Source organism: Heliangelus exortis, chromosome 9 (assembly GCF_036169615.1).
Source record: "Heliangelus exortis chromosome 9, bHelExo1.hap1, whole genome shotgun sequence".
NCBI lineage: Eukaryota > Metazoa > Chordata > Aves > Apodiformes > Trochilidae > Heliangelus > Heliangelus exortis.
In genome coordinates this window covers 9,350,016-9,372,333 of record NC_092430.1, presented here as the reverse complement: position 1 = coordinate 9,372,333, position 22,318 = coordinate 9,350,016, and the positions used below count along the sequence as shown (strand labels likewise).

At 47.5% G+C, this 22,318-nt stretch overlaps 1 protein-coding gene across 2 annotated transcripts in view; it reads right to left on the bottom strand.

The window, feature by feature from the left end:
• Nucleotides 1-424: 424 nt before the first annotated feature.
• Nucleotides 425-22,318, bottom strand: part of VPS8 (VPS8 subunit of CORVET complex) — a 75,947-nt gene continuing 54,053 nt past the window's right edge. For both annotated transcript variants that reach the window (XM_071751992.1, XM_071751993.1), the window contains exons 40-45: nt 21,764-21,846; nt 14,120-14,200; nt 12,996-13,165; nt 12,715-12,883; nt 1,785-1,865; nt 425-1,068 (exon numbers count right to left, since the gene is read on the bottom strand). In XM_071751992.1, coding sequence (XP_071608093.1) covers nt 919-1,068; nt 1,785-1,865; nt 12,715-12,883; nt 12,996-13,165; nt 14,120-14,200; nt 21,764-21,846 — 734 coding nt within the window. In that variant the 3' untranslated portion in view covers nt 425-918. The remainder of the gene's footprint in view (nt 1,069-1,784; nt 1,866-12,714; nt 12,884-12,995; nt 13,166-14,119; nt 14,201-21,763; nt 21,847-22,318) is intronic.

Sequence of the window (22,318 nt, the reverse complement as noted above, 5' to 3'; positions counted from 1 at the left end):
CCAGCCCCACCTGGGTGTGGGCACCTGGTAAGTAGAGGGGCTGGTGGGCAACCTCACTCACCTGAAAAGAGCTGCCACAGGCAGAGGGGGATGGGGGCAAAAAGGTGACAGGACAGAAACATCACTGCTGCTGGATTGCAGCTGTGTGAGCAGAGGTGCTGCTGGGAAAGGACAAAGGGTTGAGCTCAGCAGTGACAAACCTCTCTGACCACCAGCACCCATCACACATCAACCCTCTTCCCCCTGCAGCCCCCCAAGGACCTGCATCACCTTTTACTCTCCCCCCGCCCCCAACACAGGTACAAGGTGAGAGGGGAGGTTTGTGTTCCACCCGTAGTGATAAGGTGCATTTTTCTCAGCAGAGTTGAGTGCAACTACTCAGAAAACAGCAGCTCTCTTACCCGTGTGCAGCCCACTCAGCAAATTTCAGTCAAGAGCCTTTTTTAATGGAAGTTTGTAGGAACACTCCACGTGCAGGTCAGTTTGCTCACACACATAATTTTACACGTTTTTTCAGCCTTTTCCAGGTTTGCCTGGTCTGTGCCCTCAGCCCCCACGGCCAGAGGGCCAGCCCCGGGCACAGTGACTGCTTTTGCTCTCCTCCTTCAAACTCAAGCGTGGTGCCCACCTGCAGAACAAGAACCCCGCACCGGAACGCAGGCTCCGGGGGAGCTGCTTCACTCATTTGGCAAAGTTACTGCCGAGAACCCGTGGGTCAGTGCAGGCAGGTGGGGGCTGCGTGGGGCTTTGGCACTCCTGGTTTTGCCCCCGAGTTCCCAGTTTCCATCCCAGCTGCCCCAGGCTGCCTCAGCTCAGCTGCCACAAACCACTCAGCACGGAGCGCTCCAGAAGTCCGGAGTGTGATGGAAAAGCTTCCCAGCACCATCAGCAGCCATGGTGGGGCTGGAGGCAGCAGCACTAATCTTCAGCCAATGGAGGAGGAGCCAGATGGAGCTGGAAGTTCTCGTTCTGGAAGACACTGCTGGTGGCCAGGTCACCCTGGGAAACGCTGAGCAACCCGTGCTTCTCCCCACTGTGGCCACGGGACAGTTCTGTCAGGAGAGCCAACTGCAAGACAGAAGCCAGACAGATCAGTGTCCAGCAGCTGGGGCTGAGCACCAGCAGGAAACTCGTGCAAGGTGCAGAGAGACAAAGTGCTCGTGGGAGGAGGTTCACCTTTTTCTTGGGACAATTAGGAAAACCCTAAGACATGTAACAAAAAGGGTGTGTCTGGTATGCAGTGACCCCATAGACCTCAGTGCAGGACAACAATCCTGAACTAAACAGCTTTCCTGGCAGTTTTAGATTGCTTTAAAAGCACATAAGTGAAAAAAAAAAATCCCATAAAGAGCACAGAGTGCCAACAAATGCAGCCAAAACAGGGAGGAGGCACAAGGAAAATGCAAGGGACAAAGGGAGCTGTGCTCTCCTTGGAGAAAAAGGGGGAACAGGAGGAGGGGGGGGCCCAATGTGTGACCACAGGAGCCACACAGTGTCTGGAGGGGGGGTTATTTGCAAATCTAAAGAGAATCTGAGAAACTTCACACCATGGACACTTTTCAGGCTCAGGCTCAGCACCAGAGGCATTTCCCTGGTCTCAGTGCCAGCTGTCAGGCTGTGTGGGGTGAAGCAGCCAGCTCTGCACACAGGAAATTGCCAGCACTGAAGGGAACTCAAGAGGAAAACCAAAGCCCATGCTGCCAGCTCTCATGTCTGGCTTGGCAACACACAACAACCCCCCCACCACCACCAAGGGAAAGCAGGAGGAAAGAGGTGGATCTTACTCTGGAGGCTCCTCGGTTGAGTCGGCAGAGTTGGTCAAAAGCTTGGATTTGCTGAGGATCCAACAGAGACTCTGAACTTGTCTGAGAAAGAGAATCAGAAGGTTACAGAAATGACACACAACTAGATGCCAAGTTGATGACCACAGAAACTCATCTCTGCTCCTGTCCTGGGGCCTGGAGCAGCCCGTCTGCAGCTGTGCAGGGGATTTTTGTAGCCATCTTTCCTCTGGCTTGAAGGCACCCTGTGGTCCTTTGGGGTTTTTTTGGGGAAAAGAACCTCCTGTTATTGCACAAGGGACAAAGATACCCTTCTATCCACAGAGACTTGTTGAGGTCTGCAGCTGAAGACAGACAAAGTTACCCTGGGGGAAAGAAAGGAAAACAAAAACCTAAAAAGGAGAGTCAGAAAGAGAAGGGGGTGGGAAAACTCCCCCGCAGCCAGCTGGGAAGAGAATTAATGGGTTCTCAGTGGGGGAGCAGCCTCTCCTGGGATCTTCCCAGGCAGCAGCAGCTCTTTCTCCTCATCTCATGATCATCCCCTGGCTCAGCCTCCCTGCCAGGTCCTGCCCCAGCCTGGGTGCAGAGTGCTGTGAGCCCCATGGCCTGTGTGGGCAATGATTACACTGCCAATGACTGTTACCTGCTAATGATGTCTCTCCTAAGGTCCATTTTTTCCCCTGGTAGGACACTACAGACTAAAAGTGAGGAAATCAGGGGTGTAATGGAGGGGGAAAGGCAAGGTGACTCTCAGAGTCCTCGCAGAGGACCAGAGCCTGCAACAAGAGCATTAGGGGAAGGAGAGCTGTGTGCATACTCAACCTGCTTTAAAAGGCATCATTTACATACCCTAGGGAGAGATGACAGAGCATCACAGATTCTTGTAGGTTTGTTCCATTTTATCACATCACAATGTTTCTATTTTGAATGTTTCTGCTCATATCCCAAAGCAAAAGCATCATCAAGGACCTACAACAGGAGCTGGGGAGAACAGCCTCTCTCATGAGCAGCAATCTGGCATCTGGGGATCTATTTTTAAGGGAATAGTCAAGGTTCATTCTCAAATATTTTCCCCAAAATACATTTCTCAAGGGCTACTAAGCCCAAGTGCTACAGTCCTAGCAGTGGGTGCTGCCTGAAGCTGCACTTACTTTGAGTGTTCTTTGGCAATGGATCAAGCCCAGCATGAGGAGCTGCTATCACTGCCTTCAAGGAGCATGATCCCAGCCCCATGAAGGCAGAGGGAGCTTCCCTGCTCCCGTGGAGTGAAGCAGGATCACTGGGAGTGGGAACCATTCCCAGTCAGGCACTGGCACACTCCTCTCTGTGGCACTTCCAGGCTCCTGCCAGCAGCAAGGCCCTTCCCTTCTCTAGGGGCAGATGTTCTCCTATGGGGTTCTCCAGCATGTTCACTGCAACACCCAGTGTGTTTTGTACTTCTCAGGGTTTATGGTGTGTTTAAAGAGCACGTTCAAAAGCTCTGGGAATCACAGAATCATTCTGATTAGAAAAGACCTTTAAGGTCATCGAGTTCAACCATAGCTTAATTCTACCAACCATTAACCCAGCTCTACCAAATCCAGTGGGTGAACCATGTCCCTCAGCACCACATCTACATGGCTTTTAAACCCTTCCAGGGATGGTGATTCAACCACCTGGGCAGCCTGGACCAGTGTTCAGTGAAAAATTTTCTTCTTATATCTCATCTAAATCTCCCTGGGCAGTGGAAGCCCATTTCTGCTTGTCCTGTTGCTTGTTATTAGGGAGAAGAGACCAACACCCAACTCATCACAACATCTCCCCACAGCCTCCTTTTCTCCAGGCTAAACAACCCCAGTTGCTTCCCATAAGACTTGTGGTCCAGACCCTTCACCAGCCTGGAGCACAGGGTTCTTGTGGCCTAAGTGCAGGACTTGACCTTGTTAAACCTCATACAGTTGGCCTTGATTTATCAATCCAGACCCTTCTGCAGAGCCTTCCTACCCTCAGCAGATCAGCACTCCCTCCCAACTTAATGTCACCTGAAAATTGACTGGGGGTGCACTCAATTTCCCCCATCCAGATCACGGATAAAGATATTTACCAGAACTGACCCCAACACTGAGCCCTGAGGGGCACATTGACCACCAGCTGGATTGAATTTCTCCCAATTTTTCCCCCATTGTCTAGGCCACATGGAACCAGTTTCTCCAGGAGAATGCTGTGGGAAACAAGCATCAAAGGCTTTACTAAGGTCCAGGTAAAGAACATAAAGAACAGGTAAAGAACATAAAGCCTTTCCTTCATCCAATAAACGGGTCACCTTGTCATAGAAGATTAGGTTCATTAAGAAGGAGATGGCTCCCAGTGCTGTTTGGGGAAAAAAGCACATGCCTCAGGAACGTTGGTCCCAAGTGCCATGGTGTCCACAGACTTCAGCAAAACTCTCATCTGGGAATGCTTCACCCAACACCCTTGGGTTTGTGTCCTCATGCTCTCCCACAGCACCTCCACCTCCCCCTCTCCTGGCAGCTCCTCCATCCCACCTCCCCCTTCCTACTCAGCTCTATGCAAATTACAGCCAATGCAGACTCTGGCCACTCACCCCTTCATCACGTGAAGGTCACTGAGATGGCTCAGAGCTGGTGAGCCCAGGAGTGCTCTATGTGGAAGATGCACCAAAGCCACCAGAGATTTCCTGAGGCCTGGATAGTTCCATTCCTCTCCTGAAACCACAGACATCTCATCTGCCACATTCATCAAACAGGCTGAGAAGAGAGGAATGTCCTTACACTGGAAGCACATGCACAAAACTCACTTCTCTCCTCAATCTATTCTTTACACTGTAAATAACTCTTTGCTAATGACCAATCAAGGAGCCAAGTGTCCATATTCCCAGTACAGGCTTTGAACAGAGAGCCTGTGCCAGCAAGGGTCACGTATCCAAGGGCTGGCAGGTTGTATGGGTGCTTCCAAGGGACGTGCAGGTCATCCTCTCTTGGAAAAAAACAACAACAACAAAAAGCAAAGAAAAACACCCTCTCTGGCTGCTGCAGGCACAGTCGTTCAAGGACAAGGAAAATGCAACATAATTGGCCTCCCCTCTCCTGCTCTCTCCCTACCACGCACATGTAACCATCCATCAGACTGTTCTCCAGGCTGATGAGCTGAAATATTGCAGGCAATTCTTTCTGTTGTCATGGAAACAACTGCTGTCAGGCCTTTTCCTTTTTTAACCGTGTCACTAAAGACGTGTTTTCATTCAAGAGCTACGAGGAGGCTCTCAGGCTCCAGCATCAGTGGCATCCCCTCCACTCGCTTGCCCTGCAACGCGTTCCGTGCCGCCGGGGCTGCTGCAGGACCAGCCAGCTCCTTCCACATCCCAAGTGCCATTTCCAGACAAATCCTCACACCCCTTCGGAAAGGCCTCAGACCAGACACAGAACCCCAGAGATGCAATTTATCCCTTGGAGGACCAGGACCGTCAAAAGGAGAAGAAAAGCTCCTTTTGATTTACGGTTCTCATCGATCCCACCCCTGCAACGTTAATCCCTGTCGCACATTTTGCTTGCACACATTCCACCCCTCCCTGGTAGTCACCACACAGCCCTCCTAAAACTGCAATTATCTTCAATTTAACAGCTACCAAATCCATCATTATCCAGGTGCCTAAGCACAGCAGATCCCACAGCACTTGTGAGTGGAGGCACCGTGAACAGTCACACTGAGACATCCATCCGAGCACTGCCTCTCACAGCCAGACCTCCACAAGCCCTCCCTGCCTCACAGCACCACATTCCCCCCAGGCTGCTCCACAACACAGAACAGCTCCAAACACAAGTCCTGGTCCTGGTTCAAGCTAAATCCACAGGCAGGGGACACCAAGTCCATCTTCTGCAACAGCTCCCTGCAGCTGGATGTTTACTCCACCGTGGCACATGCAGCCTTACAAAGAGGCACCCAAATTCATTTTTTTAATGACAGCTGAGCCAAACAAGGCAGCTATCAGTCAGTGGGCATGGTCCTAAGCTCTGCCAGGGGAAGTTCAGGCTGGATATTAGGAAGAAATTCTTTACAGAGAGGGTGATCAGGCATTGGAATGGGCTGCCCAGGGAGGTGGTGGATTCTCTGCCCCTGGAGGTTTTTAAGAAGAGACTGAATGTGGCACTCAGTGCCATGGTCTGGGAACCACAGCTGTAGTGGATCAAGGGTTGGACTTGATGATCTCAGAGGTCCTTTTCAACCTGGATGATTCTATGATTCTGTGATAATATAAAACTAAGCAAATCTACATCTCTTCTGCAGGTTAAGGACCTGCTGTTTTCCTGGTAGTCTCAGGAACCTGGAAAAGCAACCAAAAGAGAGCAAGGCAGGCAGCTGCTCTGACCCAAAGTCACAAGAATGACACAAACATTGCAGAAATTGTTAATGAACTTCAAAAAACCTCAGGACATCCCTCCCAAAAGAAAAACTTTGCTGCTGCAGACCTCCTGCAGATAATGCCCCACTGCTATAGGACAGACACAGCCCGGGCCATCACCACGGAGGTGAGAAACAGGGCTTGAAGGTGACTCTGGGCAACACAACCTTTGCTGAGACCAGGTCTCAGAGCCATGGCAGCAGAATGTGCTGCTTGAAGAGCAACCTCCATGGTGTCTCTGGTGGCTGTGAGCAGACAGACAGACAGACAGACAGCCTCACCACAGCCCACCCCAGGGTTCCGCTGGCTGCTTCCCCAGCAGAGGCAGCCAGCACCCAGCCCATGGCTCCATCCTCTCATCTCTTCAGGAGCAGAACAGGCAAGGGAAAGGGGTCTCCTTGCCAGCAGAACTCAGCTCAACTGAAGGAGCAAACCTCCCTCCCAAGGCAAGGACAGGCTTGTTGTGCTCCAGGAGAATCACTGCTGCTGCAATGTGAGATACTGAAGTGACTGAGGGGAGAGGAGGAAGGAGTATTTCATACAGACAGCATTAAATACCTGGATTAAATATCTAGTATTAAATCTCCAGAAAAACACTGGCATATCTCCATTCTCCCTCTGCTAGTCAAGCAGCTTGTGCTTACACCAGGCACGCTGGAATATTCCCTTGGACTTGTGCTGATGCCTCCAGCTAAAGGAGCAATAATGCTGTTCAGGATTAATTAGATAAAGACAAGAACTGCATTGCCTCCCGGGATGCCACGGCCCAGCAGGTGAGGTATTTCTTTAGAAGGCAGGAGGCTTCAAGGGAAGTGTGGCAGCAGGTGGGATTAACCATCACATCAAGGTGATGCACATCAGGGCTGTGCTCAGGCTGCTCTCAGTTCAGTGCCTCAGCCCCACAGGACACAAGTGTCACACATGAAGACAAATGATTGGGTTTCTAAATGTGATAAACAGCATCTCACAAGGGCCCACCACAAAGACTCAAGAGATGCAATGTCTGTCCATGACAGAAGGGAGAAAAAGGGAAGGTAAGGATGTGCAGAAGGAGGAAGAAGGCCTACTTGGTGTAAGAAGAACTAGTGATCCCTCCTGACACAGGCTTCCTAATAACATGACTCCAAACCTTACAGAAAAGCAAAGAGAAACCTCTGCTAAGGAGAACCCCTTTGTAGCTCCTGACACCATCTGTTACTGCAGGGCAGGAGGGAAGTTCCTAACACGCTGAAGAACCACTCTGGTGCTCCAGCTGCCCAAGCCCATCTATGCTCAGCTCACATTTAAGGGGTTCAAGGCAACTGCAGCTTTCTATCTGAGGAATGACAAGAGAAGAGATGCTCATCTCCTACCTGTATTCCTGAAATCCATCCAGGATTGAAGCCAGCAGCTACAGCAAACCCCACTGACCAGCCACAGTCTCCCCTCATACCCTCCCATCTGGGGACTCCAAATTGAACCCAAACCTGTGCTCTTCCTTGGAGAACAGGTATGTGACAGCACTGTGCTCAGCTACACACAGCTGCTTCAACAGGGACCGATGAGTTTGTAGGACTCACAGCACCATCTTAGTTGGATGAGGCCTCTCAAGGTCATCAAGTCCAAGCAGAAAATCAACAGGTTGAACCAGCCCAGCAGCTGTCACCACATTCAACAGATCCTAGGCTAGATCTAGACTAGATTTAGACTGGATCTTAGGAAGAAGTTCCTCAGTACAAGGGTGGTGAGACTCTGTCCCTGGTTGCCCAGAGAAACTGTGGCTGCCCCCTCCCCTGGAGGTGTTCAGGGCCAGGCTGGATGAGGCCTTGAGCAACCTGAGCTGGGTGAGAGGTGTCCCTGGCCATGGCAGGGGGTTGGAGCAGATGAGCTCTAAGGTCCCTTCCAACCTCAGCCATTCTACAGTTCTATGATCCTCCTGGATATGAAATGTTTTATTATAAGGGAAAAAAATTTCAATAAAGCTTAAGAATAGTTTCTTTGGAATCGAGAGGTCAAGCAAAGACTACCCACTGAAATGTTGTTGTCTCTTCTCTTAACTGGGACACACCACTTCCCCAGGTGATTCCAGTACCATGGGGTGACCAGGCTCACTGGTCTGAACTTCAGACTGGATGTGAGTTGTCTGCTTCAGGTTAGCAGGTGCTGGAGAGCCAGACTTCAGATTGCAGGCATTGGGAAGAAACTCCTGCCAGGCTACTAGATATGAAGGTCAGGGGACACAATTATGATTCACTCAGATTTTCTCAAATAAGACCCCAGCAGAATAAACTAACCTCTGAAAAGTCCAAGAAAGCAGTCAATTTTGATTTTAAAAGCTGCTCAAGGATAATTATGATTTTTTTAAAATTAGGCTTTTAAAATGTGTGGTTTATTTTCAGCTTTAGCTTTGGTGCAGTCCTCCTCTAGCTGCTAGTTAAGGACTCCAGCACTGGGTTTTCTTCATGCTAAATCATTTTTATTTCCAACACATTACAAGAAATCTTAAAAACACAGATGTTCTGCTGATGAGAAGCCAATAGTACAAAGTGTCTCCAGTTCCTTCCTACACATTGTTGAAGAAGATAATGAATCTACCACCACAACCAACTCCAAAGCTGAGCATTTTCTCAGTACAAATGGGGGAATGTTCTCTAAAGTGGAGAATGCACAATCTTGTAGCTGTATAAAATCACATAATGTAGCTAATTATTGGCTTTGTGTCATTAGCAGGAAAAAAAAAAATCTCACCTGGCTACTTCCAAAGTTAGAAAGCCCCTTCAAAAATATTTATACTGGTGGGAATCAAGCTAAAAACCAATGGTCACCATTGCCCTGAAAACAGTAAAACTGGCTTAGTCTGTGATCACACAACATTTGTGTAGCTCTAAAGTAAGTACTGGTGAAAAGCAGATCCTAAACCTTCATTCTTCCCCAACAGAAAGCAGGCAGAGATGCTGCAGGAGGAGGATGGACACCTCGGGCAAGAGATAACAGTGGATTTATCAACACCTGGGAGGTAGCTGGTCAAGAAGCTCTGAGCTGGCTGGAAGGCCCTGGTGCAGAGGGGGATGTGGGTGGCAGAGCTGTGAACAGAGCTCAGAGGTGGAGGCTGACAAACTGGATTAACTGTGGAGTGCATCCATTGTCCATCCTGGCGTGACTTGGCAGGATTAAATTCCTGAATAAAACATATTTGCCATCTGGAGAGCTCCAACAACAAAGCCCTTAGAACTCACACGTATTCTCAAGCACAGGAGAACCAGAGCACATCAGCTGAGGGGTTTTCTGCAGAGTTTGTGGCCCAAGATGTCTTTCTCTTCCCAATCCCTAGTCCCTAGGCTGGCAGAATAAATGGAAAACACAAACTACCTCACTGTAACAGAGCAAATTCGTTTTGGAGATCAACAATTAAGACACCAGGGCTCTTTCACTGTTCAGGCAGAAGCTCAGCTTCTGTAGTTTCACCTAAGGTGCCTCAGACACCTTCAAACACCAGGATGCAAAAAATCACTGCAGGTTTTAGGTCAGATTAAAAGCCACCACACACACACTTTGTTTTCTCTTAGCACTCATTTACAGCATGATAGAAGGTAAGCAGGACTGATCAGTTTGACACAGATCACCACCCATGGAAAGACTGCAAGATTTAAGGGGCAGCACAGAAAGCACAAACTTGGCAGAAAAAGCCCCTTTGCTAGGACAGACCCTCTCAAGCCCCCGCCACAGCAAGGCTCCATTTCAGTAGCTGCTGTCACCTGATTCATTAAGGGTTCAGGGCTGGCTTGTGGCATCTCTCCACCTCCCCTCCACCCCCAGTTCCAAGGCAACTGCTACAGGAGTCACACATGCAAAGCAGGGACAGAGGGGACACTGTCTGCTGGGCTGTCGTTCCACATATAAATCTCAGCCACATGGCAAAATCCAAACTGACAGTCTTTGTTTCAACAGAGCAGAGCTGGTACTAGGAAATGTGCTCCAGATGCTCAGTGGCATTTCGCAGTATGAATCTGTTCCTAATTCATCCTTGCTAAGAAAATAAATACCTAAACTGAGGATTCACTATGGAGAAAATAAGAAAGACACATTAGGTTTTTGCCAAGACACAGACAAAGCTTTTAGGTCCTCAGAGTGGTTGCAAACAAATCTCCTGGCCACAGATCTTTGTGTGGAACATCCCTGAAGCCTGGGAGCTGGCTCTGTGGGGTGAGGGAAGGCAGGGCTGAAGCACAGCTGCCTTAGCCTAACCTCCCTCTGGGATCTCCTCTTCCTCCTTCCAGCTGTGGAAGCACAAGCAGATGGACCAACACAGAGCTCTGGGGTTGCCTGGAGCCAGTGGGGTTGAGAGCAGAGAAGCCTGTCACCAAAAGGCTGGACAAACCTTGTGACAAACAGCAATGAACTCACTCCCTTCCTGGGCTGGCACCAGGGACCAGTGCTCACTGCTGTCCTGGGCCCAGGCTGAGAAGGACCCTTGGGAAATGATGGATGTGGCTGAGGGTGGGGGTACCCACCCAGTCTCCCCTTCCATCCCTGTGCCTGCCCACCCCTCCTCTCTCCAACTAAGACTCCTGCCTGGCCAGGTGACTCATTACCCCACAGGGCTAATTAAAGCTACAGAGCAGCCAACAAACTTCCTGGAGAAGTTGGAGAGTTGACAGTCTTTTGCCAGGTCTAAATATATTCAGCTTTTTAAAGACCTGAGTGTGCAGCAGTTTAATCACAGGCAAGTACAACAGTTAAATATTACAATTTAAATATATGAAGAAGATCACAAACTTGGAGAGGATCTGGGCCATCAGGAGGAGGAGGTGGGGGGCTGGAAGCTGCAGCTGAGCTCTGTTGGACTGGCTGTGTGCAGCAGCAGCCACGGGCTCCTCTGCCAAGAGCAAGAGTGAGGCAGCAGGAAACCACCCAGCACTCCCTGATAGCTTGGGGTGGACATTCTCCCTGATAATCCCCCTTTTCCTTCTCCATCCCGTCTCTCCATGTCTCCTGTTAAGCCCTGAGTCCCAGCCAGCCCCTCACTTTTACAACTAAATAAAGGCAAGCACCTTCTCCTCCCTGCCCCAATCATTCCTGTGGCATCTAGAGCATATTCTGCTTGATTTTCCTTCAGAGTATCCCCAGGCTGGTATTAAAGGGAAGACCCAGAGGTCTCTGAATGGCCCAGGAGACACTTGGTGATAAACAAGTTACAAGGCACTGATATAAAACATCAGGCACTTTAATGGTGAATGCAGTTTCAGTGCCAATTTTGCCTTTAGCTTTTCAAGTCAAAGCTGGTCTGTCACCCCCATTTGCCCACATTCCTTTGGAGAAGAAGTGGTGGTGGTAAAATACAGAGCTGCTGGGGCTGCCTAACTTGAGAGCCAGCATTCACACCTTGCTGCAGCAGGACAGTACAGAAAATGACAAGCACTGGTAAGCAGACTGTTGGGACCACACTGGATTTACAATCTCCTGGGAAAGTTTTTCCCACTGTCACTACATGAGACACAAACACAGTTTGACTGCAGAGAGTGCCTCGTGCTCCATGCATTCCTCAGAGATTACTTTTCCCTCCAAGTCTCCCTTCAAGCAGGAAGCTGCTGGTTTGGTTAATACAGAAGCTGATGGAAGTTGAGTAATGCTGTTAGCTATCTTTTGATCAAACTTGATTTGGCAAAAATTGAAGTCATCTGCTAGAAGAAAACTAAAGTACTCTCTAAAAACCTTCTCCAAAATTGAATTAGTTTGGTTTGAAAAGCGGAAAAACGCTCCTTTGCCTGCATCTGTGTGGTGACAAATGCACCAAGTACCCTCACGCATTCAAGAACAAAACCTCATCAGTGATGGCCCTCACTGGAACCCTGGGCAGCAGAGTTCACTTCCTCCTTGCTGCAATATCCCTAAGAAGACAACCCAACAAGCTACCTGCCATTCTAGCTTACAATGCACAGTACAGCGCCAGGGAACAGAGAGGTGTGCACACTGGGTGGCCTTGGACTGGAAATTCTCCATGGTGGGAATTCTTGCACACAAATACTGACAGTAAATACAAACTCAATTATCTGTTCTCTCACCCAAATCCAACTGCATCAGTCTTGTTTACACACAGCATTCTGAAAACATTAGGCAAGCACTTAACGAGTCAGATAAATTCCAGGTCTTTCTCCTCTGTTAGGGAAGTAGAATGGAAGCTCCACGATCCAGCCACAAGGAACATGCAAGCTTTTAATAGAAGTTTTATATAAACACACCTAAAAATAGTTTGAAAGTTTGTCTCAAACAAGAAAAAGCACTGGGTGCACCTAGCAAGCAATCAGCTGTAAGCATCCAGCTTCCCCTCACGCTGCCCAGCAGTTCCCAGACCTTCTGGGTGGACAGAATTTTCATTACTTCTACAGCTCTGTATGCTCACACCAAAAGAAAAATCAATAAACATGACTTGTTAGCTGCAGAGACTGTTTGACAGTTGCTGATGATGAGGCAAGCTGGAAGCAAAGACAGCCATGAACAAGTCCAGAAGCACTTCTCAAAATTCACTTGGAGAGAAACCACCTCAACAAAACTTACCTGTGCCAGGGATGCTCCACTTCCTTTTTTCAGCTCTGAGAAGTTCTCGCTCAGTTTTTCTCCCTTATTACTTGAGTTGCATTTATAGCACATCCACCTCATCAGGCCTTTGGTGACTGTCCCACACTCTTTGCTCAGCAGACACAGGGAATGGTACAAGTGGCCACAGCTGTAAGAGAAGAGGATCCCTGTCAGGTGTGGACAGTGCAGAGATGTTACAGGAACACAAATGACTGACTTAGACAGTCAGAGAGGAGTAGCTCTTAATATAACAACTGTACCTGAAAACAATGATTTCATCAGCTGTTTCTTGCCTTCTTTTGTACTGCTGTAGACAAATGCAGCAGTAATCCTGCTTTGGGGTAAGCCCTCTAGTGACAGAAGCTCTTAGGTTACACAGGGACCAGTGGAGATCATGGTTTAAAAGATTCGTAGTTGTCTCCAGAAGGGTCTGTGTGGAAAACAAGAAACAGAATAACCAGGGCAGTTTGTCATCTCCAGGCTGCAGAACCTCACACAGACCAATTCTCCATCACAAGCAGTTCAGCAAATTACTAAGAGCAAAACCAACCCAAGAAATTTGCTTCTCTTTAGATGTTTTCTATCCGCTGCTCTCAAACTACTCATCCTTTTATCACGTTAATGGAGGCAATACATTTTCAGTCTGAAATGGATTAGTGCTTTATTGATTTTTGTCAAAGAGCATTAAATGAGACATGGAAGGCTCATTCTGTCATCTGCCCATACCAAATCCTCCTTCCCCCTGCCCCCACCTGGTAAACTACTGCTTACATCTTTCATTTTAGTAGGAACACGCTGACAAAAGTCAAAGCCCCAAAGCAGGCAGGACACTATGGAAGGGAAGTTTGGAGGAATTCTGTTTTAGGGAGAAGGAGTTTTAGAAAACTGTTGAAGTTTGGAGACTGCCTGGGATGTGAGACTGGACAGAGGAAGGCAGGAGTGAGACAAAGGTGAAATCTCACCAGGGCACAAAGGAAATGCAGCATTACCACTGGGCAGTGGCAAAACAGCCTCATTTAAAAAGCTTTTATTAAGAGCAGTGTAAAAAGACAAAATATGCTGGTTTTGTGCCTTTAAATCCCTAATTGCAGGATGAGCTGGAGGAAAGCAGATGTTTATCCTTCCAGTACATTTAACACAAAACTGAACTACAGAGCTGTTCACTGTGTACCTTCACTTGCAATCCCTCTGTGGGCAAAACAAACTCTCCCCCTTCTCCAGTCACAAAAATATAAATCATGTAAAAAAAAAATAAAATAAAAACATAAATCATTTACTTTGCCCAGCAGATGGAAATGGCAAATGATAGAGTGTAGGTAAGCTTGGCAGCTGAAAGTAATCCCTGCATGCAGCAGTGGGCAGAGCAGAAACACACGCAACTTACTTGTTCATAGTTAAAAGTGTCCAGCATTCCCAGCACAAGGCCTTGAATTTCCCCAAGTTTGCCTTTTCCATAAACTGGATCCTGTATGGAAAAAAAGCAAAGCTGCAGCTGAATCACAGGATATGATCACTCTGGCTTTCTTTTTAATCTTTTTGGTTTTCCTGCAGATTGACACTGCAAATAGAAGTTATGACTCTAGCTTGAAGGTGATGTACACGTACAAGGAGAGCAGAATAATCCTATGTATTGATGGGAAATTTGGTCATCAGCAAAACCACCTGGATGACATCATCAAAACCACTATGCTGAGGTCAAAAGACTTCAAACATGATTTGGAAACTTCATTCAACAGATGCAAAAGCTGACTGGAGAATGCGTTTAAGAAATAATGGAAGAAAACAGCAGAAAGTCCCCTGTGGTGACAAGGGAGGTGCCAATTCCATCTGTGCTGGCACCCCACAGCTCTGGGTGCTCAGTGCAGGACCTTGTCCTGGGGGAGCTCAGCAAGGAGCCCTGCAGGAGCTGCTCTGCCTCCCACCCAGGCAGAGGTGGGCAAAGCACTGGGAGAGGGAAGAGACTTCTGCACTGCCCTCCCCTCCTGTGCTGCACAGCAGGAAAGCAGAGAATGCCAGGAAATGCCTCTGCCCACCAACCCCATGGGGAGTTTGCTGACAGCTCCCAGCAGTCACCAGCACTCAGAATCACCTTGGGGGGGAAAGACCTTCAAGATCATTCCAGAATTAACCTAATGCTGGAAAGTCCTTAACTAAACCATATCCCCAAATGCTGTGTGCCTATATGACTCTTCAATCCCTCCAGGGATGGTGACTCCACCACTGCCCTGGGCAGCCTCTTCCAAATGCCTGATAACTCTTTGGGTGGAGAAATTCTTTCTGACATCCAATCTAAACCTCCCCTGGTGCAACTTGAGGCCATTACCTCTTGTCCTATCACTTGTAACTTCACTGAAGACACCAATCCCCACCTCTTGATACCCTCCTTTCGGGCAGTTGTAGAGAGGGAGAAGGTCTCCCCTCAGCCTCTTCTTCTCCAGGCTGAGCAATCCCAGCTCCCTTGGGAGCACAGTTTGTGCTCCAAACCCTTCATCACCTTCATTCTCCTTCTTTGGACACACTCAAGTAGCTCAGGGTCCTTTCTGTAACCCAAACCTCACACAACACTCGAGCTGCAGCCTCACCAGTGCCCAGCACAGGGGAACCATCACCTCCCTGCTCCTGCTGCCCACACTATTCCTATTCCTGACATCTCTCAGGATGCCACTGTCTCTCTTGGCCACCTGGGCACACTGCTGGCTCATGTTCAGCTGGGTGTCAGCCACCAGCCCCAGGTCCCCCTCTGCTGGGCAGCTCTCCAGCTGTTCCTCCCCAAGGTTGTAGTGGGGTTGTTGCGGCCCAAGTGCATTACTAAACATGTGGCCATATTGAAACTCATCCAAGTGGCCTCAGCCCATCCATCAAGCTTGTCCAGAGAAACTTGTGTCTCCTGGGAAGAGCTGACCCTGAAAGGTTCCTCCATGCAGCTGCAGGGGTGCCCTGTCCCCTGCCAACACACCCCACAGCACCACTTCCAACACGCCTGGGCCAGGAACAACCACCTCCTCCTCCTGCCCTCCACCACAGCAGCAGGATCAGACCAGGAGGCAGCCCTGTGATATTTTGCTGAAGAAGATGCCCTGGGAGATGCTGGCTGAGGGGCTGGGATCCAAGCAGTGGTGGTGTCTTCAACAGAAATGGGAAAGCAAGAAAGAGGAGTGGGGCTAGCAGGGGGCTCTGGCTCCAGCTGGTGGGAGCTGTGCCCTCCCCTGCCATGGGAACAAGGATGCTGGGAGCTGGCATTTGTGGGGTGAAAGCCCAGGGGCTGACAGACAGTCATGGAGCTGGACCTGGGGGAAAAAAGCCTTTAGCCCTGCTGGGAGGCAGTGGGAGGATGTGGGGGAAGGCTGAGTGGTGGAATGGGAAAATCATTGGCAAAAAAAAAAGACAGATTGGCAAGATGTGAAAGGGAAAAGTGAGCTAGAGAGTAGAAAAAATGTGGAGACACAGTGGAAACTGGAACAGAAGGAGCTGAATGAACAAGCTCTGGATGAGAGGAATGAGAAAAGGGGCAGGAATAGGGCTGAGTCCATGCTGGTACTGAGAGCAAGGGGAGAGAAAGGATAATTGAGGGTAGAAAAGCAACTTGGCAAAGATGACTGAAGTGGCACAAATTACACTGCAAGATCCCCAGGGAGATCACCAAAACAGGCATAGAAACTGAAGCAGGCAATTTCTGAACAACAGCCTGCAGAGGAAATGTGAGAGGCAGAAACACCAACATTCTAACCTGAATCAAACCAGCACAATAATACCAATTGAGGCAAAACCAGATGTAGATTTGGAATATAAAGAACTCAACATGCTGCTGAGGCTGCTTTTTCACTAGGTGAACAGTAAAGCCTAGTTCCAAAAGGCTCACTTTCTAGATAAAATGATATCATTTCAGTTCTATTGTTAATGCTGCCAATAGTTTTAAAAGCAAGCAAATGTATTGGTTTGTAAACCCAGTAGACTCTAAATAATGAAAGGAGAAGAAAATCTCTTTCATTTGGTCTTATCTTGCAGGATGTGGTGGAAACACATTGAACACAAAGAGGAAAAATGCACTGCATTCCCTGGCAAAGCCTTGCTATGCCAGCCCTGCCTCTTTGTGTGCAGAACTTGCTGCTGGGAGTCCTTAATGTTTGTCTTGCTTCATCTTCCCATCTTTTACTGGGCTTTGCATCTGGGGGGAAGGGTCTGACAGGATCTCAAAGGATTTCACGGGATTCCATAGGGCCCCAGAGAATCCCATGACACCTAAGTCTGATAAGTATTAATATCTTCAATGAGTGGAGAAAATGATTGAGGGCAACAGGGAACTTGGGACACAGCACAGACATGACCCATAACACAGAGAAGCTAAGCTTGTACCCACCAGATACCTTCCTAAAGCACTCAAGTGTATGGGCAAGGAGAAACCTCCAGCAGGTAACTCACAAGCTGCAGATGCAACCATTTATGTACAGCAATGCAAACTTCCAAGCTGCAGGTAAGGACCTTTGAAACAACTTGTTTCTTGCCTGGATGGAGATAGAAGAGGAAGAGATTTGAGGAGAGGAGTCACCTACAGGGACACGAGTCTGAGGCCCAACTTTCAGTTGCTCAGTTTTCCTCACTGCATGCTTGATGACATCTAAAAAGTGTCAGCTAGGACAGAAGGGATTTTTTTTTCCAAAGAGGAGCCATGTGGTCCAGCAAAGCCTTGTAGTCCAGTGGTGAAGTTGATGCACATTCCTTCCAGCAGCCACTGAAGACAAGCTGGGGTTGCAGCTGCCTACCTGCCCTAGGGCTGTAATGCCAACTTCCCAGCAAGTTCTGAGGCTTTCTTCCAATTTGCTTTCAGCCTCCATAAAATTCACAGTCATGAGAGCCTTGTGGGATCACTTACTTTTATGGAGGAGTATGTTTCATTAATTCCACCTTATAAAATCTGTCTGTTTGGAATTTATGCATCTTCCAAATAACACTGTGCAGGATGGCACATTTAGTAACAGCAACTTGCACCCTGCCAGGACCAGATCACAGCTCCTGCTTCCAGGCTGGGATTTCCCAGGGCAAATGGCATGGCAAGCCAAAGCCAAACTCACTGCCCAGTGCCACTACCAGTAAGTGGACCAGGAAAAGCTGGTGGCTGTCCAAATGCAAACCAGAGGTTCTCATCCAGCCTTTCAGCCAGTTCCATCTCCTCCATTTCCCATTTCCTCACAGTTCCAGGAAACAGCACTTCCCTCACAGAACCATGCTACTAAATGCATTATGAACTAAAAAAACCCCACATTCACTGCAGTTTGTCCCACCTGCAAAGGTACAGACCAACTCTTATACATAAAACTAGTCCCAGCATTAACCTTGAGGACTAGAAAGAAAAAAAGAGAGAAGCCGAGATGGGGGGGAAAAAAAAAAAAATCAAGCAAAAGGCATTTTGGATCTTTCTGCTTCCACTCTGTAACAGTTTCAAGATTCCTGCCTTCCACACTTTGGGATTCCCACAGATAGACTTGAAATTTCTGGCTTCTCCAGCTCTCCATTTTGTAGAAGGCATCAGCTGCATCTACTTCCAAACACTCATAAATGATCACAGCTTGGCAAGGGAATTCACAGTCAGCCTGTCAGCCCTCTTCAGACAGCATTCACATCCTTAATGACATGGAATTTTTCTTAATGCTCTAGAGGATTCTTCTAGTATCACTCAGTATGGTTATTTCAGACTTCCTATTGAATAAATAACTTCACAGCATTATTAGGGATGAGCAAGAACATAAATGTATTAATCATTCTTTCACTTGACTTCAAGTGGTTGAAGTTGAGCTGCTGAGCTGGAAGAGGAGGGTGCCAGGAGCCTGTTTGCTGTGCAAGCTGTGGAGCCTGGTCACAGCCCTTCACAAGGTGCCCTTTAGCAAAGCATTTTGGTTGCAAAGTTAACATTTGCATAAGGTATAATCTATAAGCAGTTAAGCCCAGAAGAGGAAGGAAAACAGCCCACTAAAATTGGAATACTCTAATTCCTTTTTCAGAAAAGGCAAGATAATCTACCTCAGTTTACTGATGTCATCCACCTTACAAAAAAATCCCCCAGTTAATTCCTGGGCAGCTGTTCTACCTTCCAGACCTGCAGCTTCCATGTGTCTATGCTCTGCCACCAAGACTTGACCTCTGTTGGAACAGCTCTTGAGGACACTTTCAGACAAACAGCCCCTGAAATTCTGGGTTTCACAGAAATATTTTGAGGGCTTGTGAAAGGCTGCATTTTCTCCAGGGCCCAGAAAAGCTGGCTTAAGAACTGGTCACAGTTCAAATGGCATCTAAGTCATATTTTTTTTAACAAAGTCCTACATCCCACTCAGGACTAACAAAATAAGAGATCTTTCAATCTGAGAAAGCTGTTGAGACAGAGCATTCTGGGGGAACACCATGTGCACAGGGTCATGTTGTGATTCATCCCCACAGGGCACTTAAATGGCATTCCCAGATAATCCAAGGAAGCAGATGACAGGACACTACACAGGGATGGAAAAAAACCCAGGGCAAGTGTCTTTCCTGATCCCAACCATGGCAAGGGTTCAGAAACTCTGAACATTTGAGCTAGGTACCCAAAGACATGGCCACATGGGAAGACTCATCACCATTCCCAACACCATCTTTCCAGCAGAATTCTAAGCAACATTTTTCCAAGATCCATGCTGTGCACCCAAGAACACCCAAAGAAAACCTCCCACAGGCATCCAGTGCAAGCCCTGGAGCAAGTTTAATACAACACAGCTACAAATACACAAGCAAAAGTGATCTGGAGCAGTGCAGCCCCAGAGATCCAGAAACAAAGCTTGGAGTAAACAGAATGAGAATGGAAATGTCTGTTTTAAGCACAGAAATAAAGGGTTAAAGGAATGGTCTGCCCTGAGAACAAAGGACACTGCTCCCAGCTGCAGAGCAAGGGGTGGTGTCAGGCACTGAAGGCAGCAGCCTGCTAAGAGTCCAGCCCCACATCCTCACATGAGGAGGGTGAGCAGTTGGCAGAACATGCCCCATTCTCCTGTTCACCTGGCAGGAGAGCAGCCTACAGGTGTGTATTTCAAACAAGGGAAAACAAGACGTGCAGCAATTTGGCCTGAGATTTACAGAAGTGAGCTTCAGAGAGGCAAAAAAATCAACCCTGTAACAGCCAGCAGCTTCTGAAGGACATGACTAAGGTATCCAAAGCTGTCACCGTCACCCAGAGGAAGCCCAGCAATGCAAGGAGGGGCTGACCACCCCCTCCTGCAGACAAATGGGTCAGATCACTCACTCCCCTACATCTGGGATGTTTGGAAATAGAGGTGTGCAAGAGAGTGAACAAAATCTGTTAACAGAGTGACTGATCAGATGTGAAGCCTTTCATTTAGAGGTCCTATAAATAAATACCATCCTCCCTTCAGCACCACTTTCTAATGAGTTTTATGGCACTATTTTTCCTGCCCCTGTTTCTGAGCTACAAGCTACTAATTATTACTGCTATTTTATGAAATTCTGATCCTAACGTTCCTTACCTGGAAAATTCAGTCCTCTTTGAATGCATTTTAAAAAGTCACCCTCTCTCCCCATTTTCTGCACCAGTTGCACAAAAACATTTGCCTTTTTACATCTCTGCTTCATCAGACAGAAATTGTGAGGCTGCCTGGGGAAACAGAATGAGCAGGAGGAATTTCCCCACCTCCAAACCCAGAGTTGTCCACGCTGCTTTAAATGATGTCTCACACATGTCTGTCCCTAGTAGAAGTACCTCACCCCACACACTGTAAGCATCCCATTATCTTTTGCAAGAGTGCCCTCACCTCCAACCACCTGACAAATACACTTCACTCATCCCTTGCCTCCAGGGTGCAAAAGCCAGCCCCTAGAAAAGGGTTTTTCTATTTCTGCTAAATAAGCCATTATGGAAAAACATAAAATGGATGAAAAGACTGCAAATAAGAATTTCTCTTCAGCCCAAGGAGAACAGGTTCTCTCTCCACACTATAACACCCCCCAGCTGTGTTACCTTCAGAGTGGTAACACCCAACTCTGGAAATTCTCATCACCACCAGCAAAGCCTCCCTGCCACCCCCTTCTCAGTCGTTCCCAGCTGCTGTAGCACCTCCTGCCTACATTCAACATCAAACCACAATAGGAAACTATATCTAATGCCCCAGTTAAAGCTGGACAAAGTAAGTTATTGAAGAGCCATTAAGTTTGTTTGACAATTCCTACCTTTGATGGAAGCACAATTCATGTCATCCTATTTTCTATCCACTCTTTTACAACACCTGCCACTGTCTTTAATTATGATTTTTTGCAAAATCCAAGATTGTGAGTAATATTAAGATCAAACTACTAGGTTGCTAAAGGTGTGTGTTCACCCTAGGAAGCCTGTGAACCCTCTTCTATATTTTCTTCTCACATCTGGAACAGAAAACCTGAGGAGTAATTCAACACTTTCTCAACCCTTCAGTCATTCCACTCCACAGCAGACAGTGTCTCTAATTATTACATTTTCTGTACTTGTCAAGGTTTGCTGCTAAATCCCAACCTCACCTTTTGTCTATTTTGCAAATGAACAGAACATATCCACTTGTAAAGACTCAACCCAAGGTCCTGTTTCAAAACCTTCTGCAAGATGGCTGCTGCTCACTAGCAAGCGTCTCTACAGACATACATTGCACTGGCACTCAGAAAGGTCCAGTGGTGATCTCCTTCTCCAAAGCCTACAAACTTTGCTTTGGTGTTATCACAACTGGCCATCCCACTGGCTAAACAGCTTTTAACAGATTTAGTTTCAAGTTCATCCTGGCTTTGCCCCTAAAACCATGAAGTTTCTCAAAGTAACTGCAGCCTCTCAGCTAATATTTTATTTGGATTGCAGAAATAACCTCAATTACCTTCTCACAGGTCTCAGTCTAGTTTCTCAGACCACCAGGCTTCCTGCTTCCTTCTACCAGTTTTTCCAGCTTGCATCTTACCACTTGAACTTCTGCTGAAATACTTTAGCTGAGTGGCACAGGTGGGTAAAAGCTTTTTCTCTAGAGGAACTCACCTGTAGGATTCTCTGCAGGATGGAAGGAAGAGCTATAAATGCAGCCATATTGTTCAGCACTTGCATTGTCAAGCTCTTCAAAGCTGAAATACCAAAAAAAGCCACCAACAGTTCACTAGGATTCAAAGTGTAAAGACAAATCAACTTCACAGATTCAGAGAATTTTATTTCAGTTCATGTTTTCTAGTTAGAAAATGGCTTTCATATTTTTCCTGTGCACGTTTTGCAATAAGCACACACAGCTTTTTCTACCAGAAATAATATTTAAAGTTTTTGATATCACGATGCCTCTGTCCCTCTCCCACACCCTACCTACAGTAAACCTTAAAATTTTTTACTTTCTTTGTAGCACTGTCATTCATTTCTCCTACTGCTACTAAATCCCAATTTGGATGCCTTGTCCTTGTCTTAGTCCCACAGACTCTAAAACTTCCTAGCATTAATCTTGGAATGAAATTTGTTCCTAGATTCCCAGTTCCCCAGTATTCAGATAAGGCTGGACCCAACAGTTCAGCTTCTTTGTATTATTAGGGGATTATTAGGGGGATTATTAGG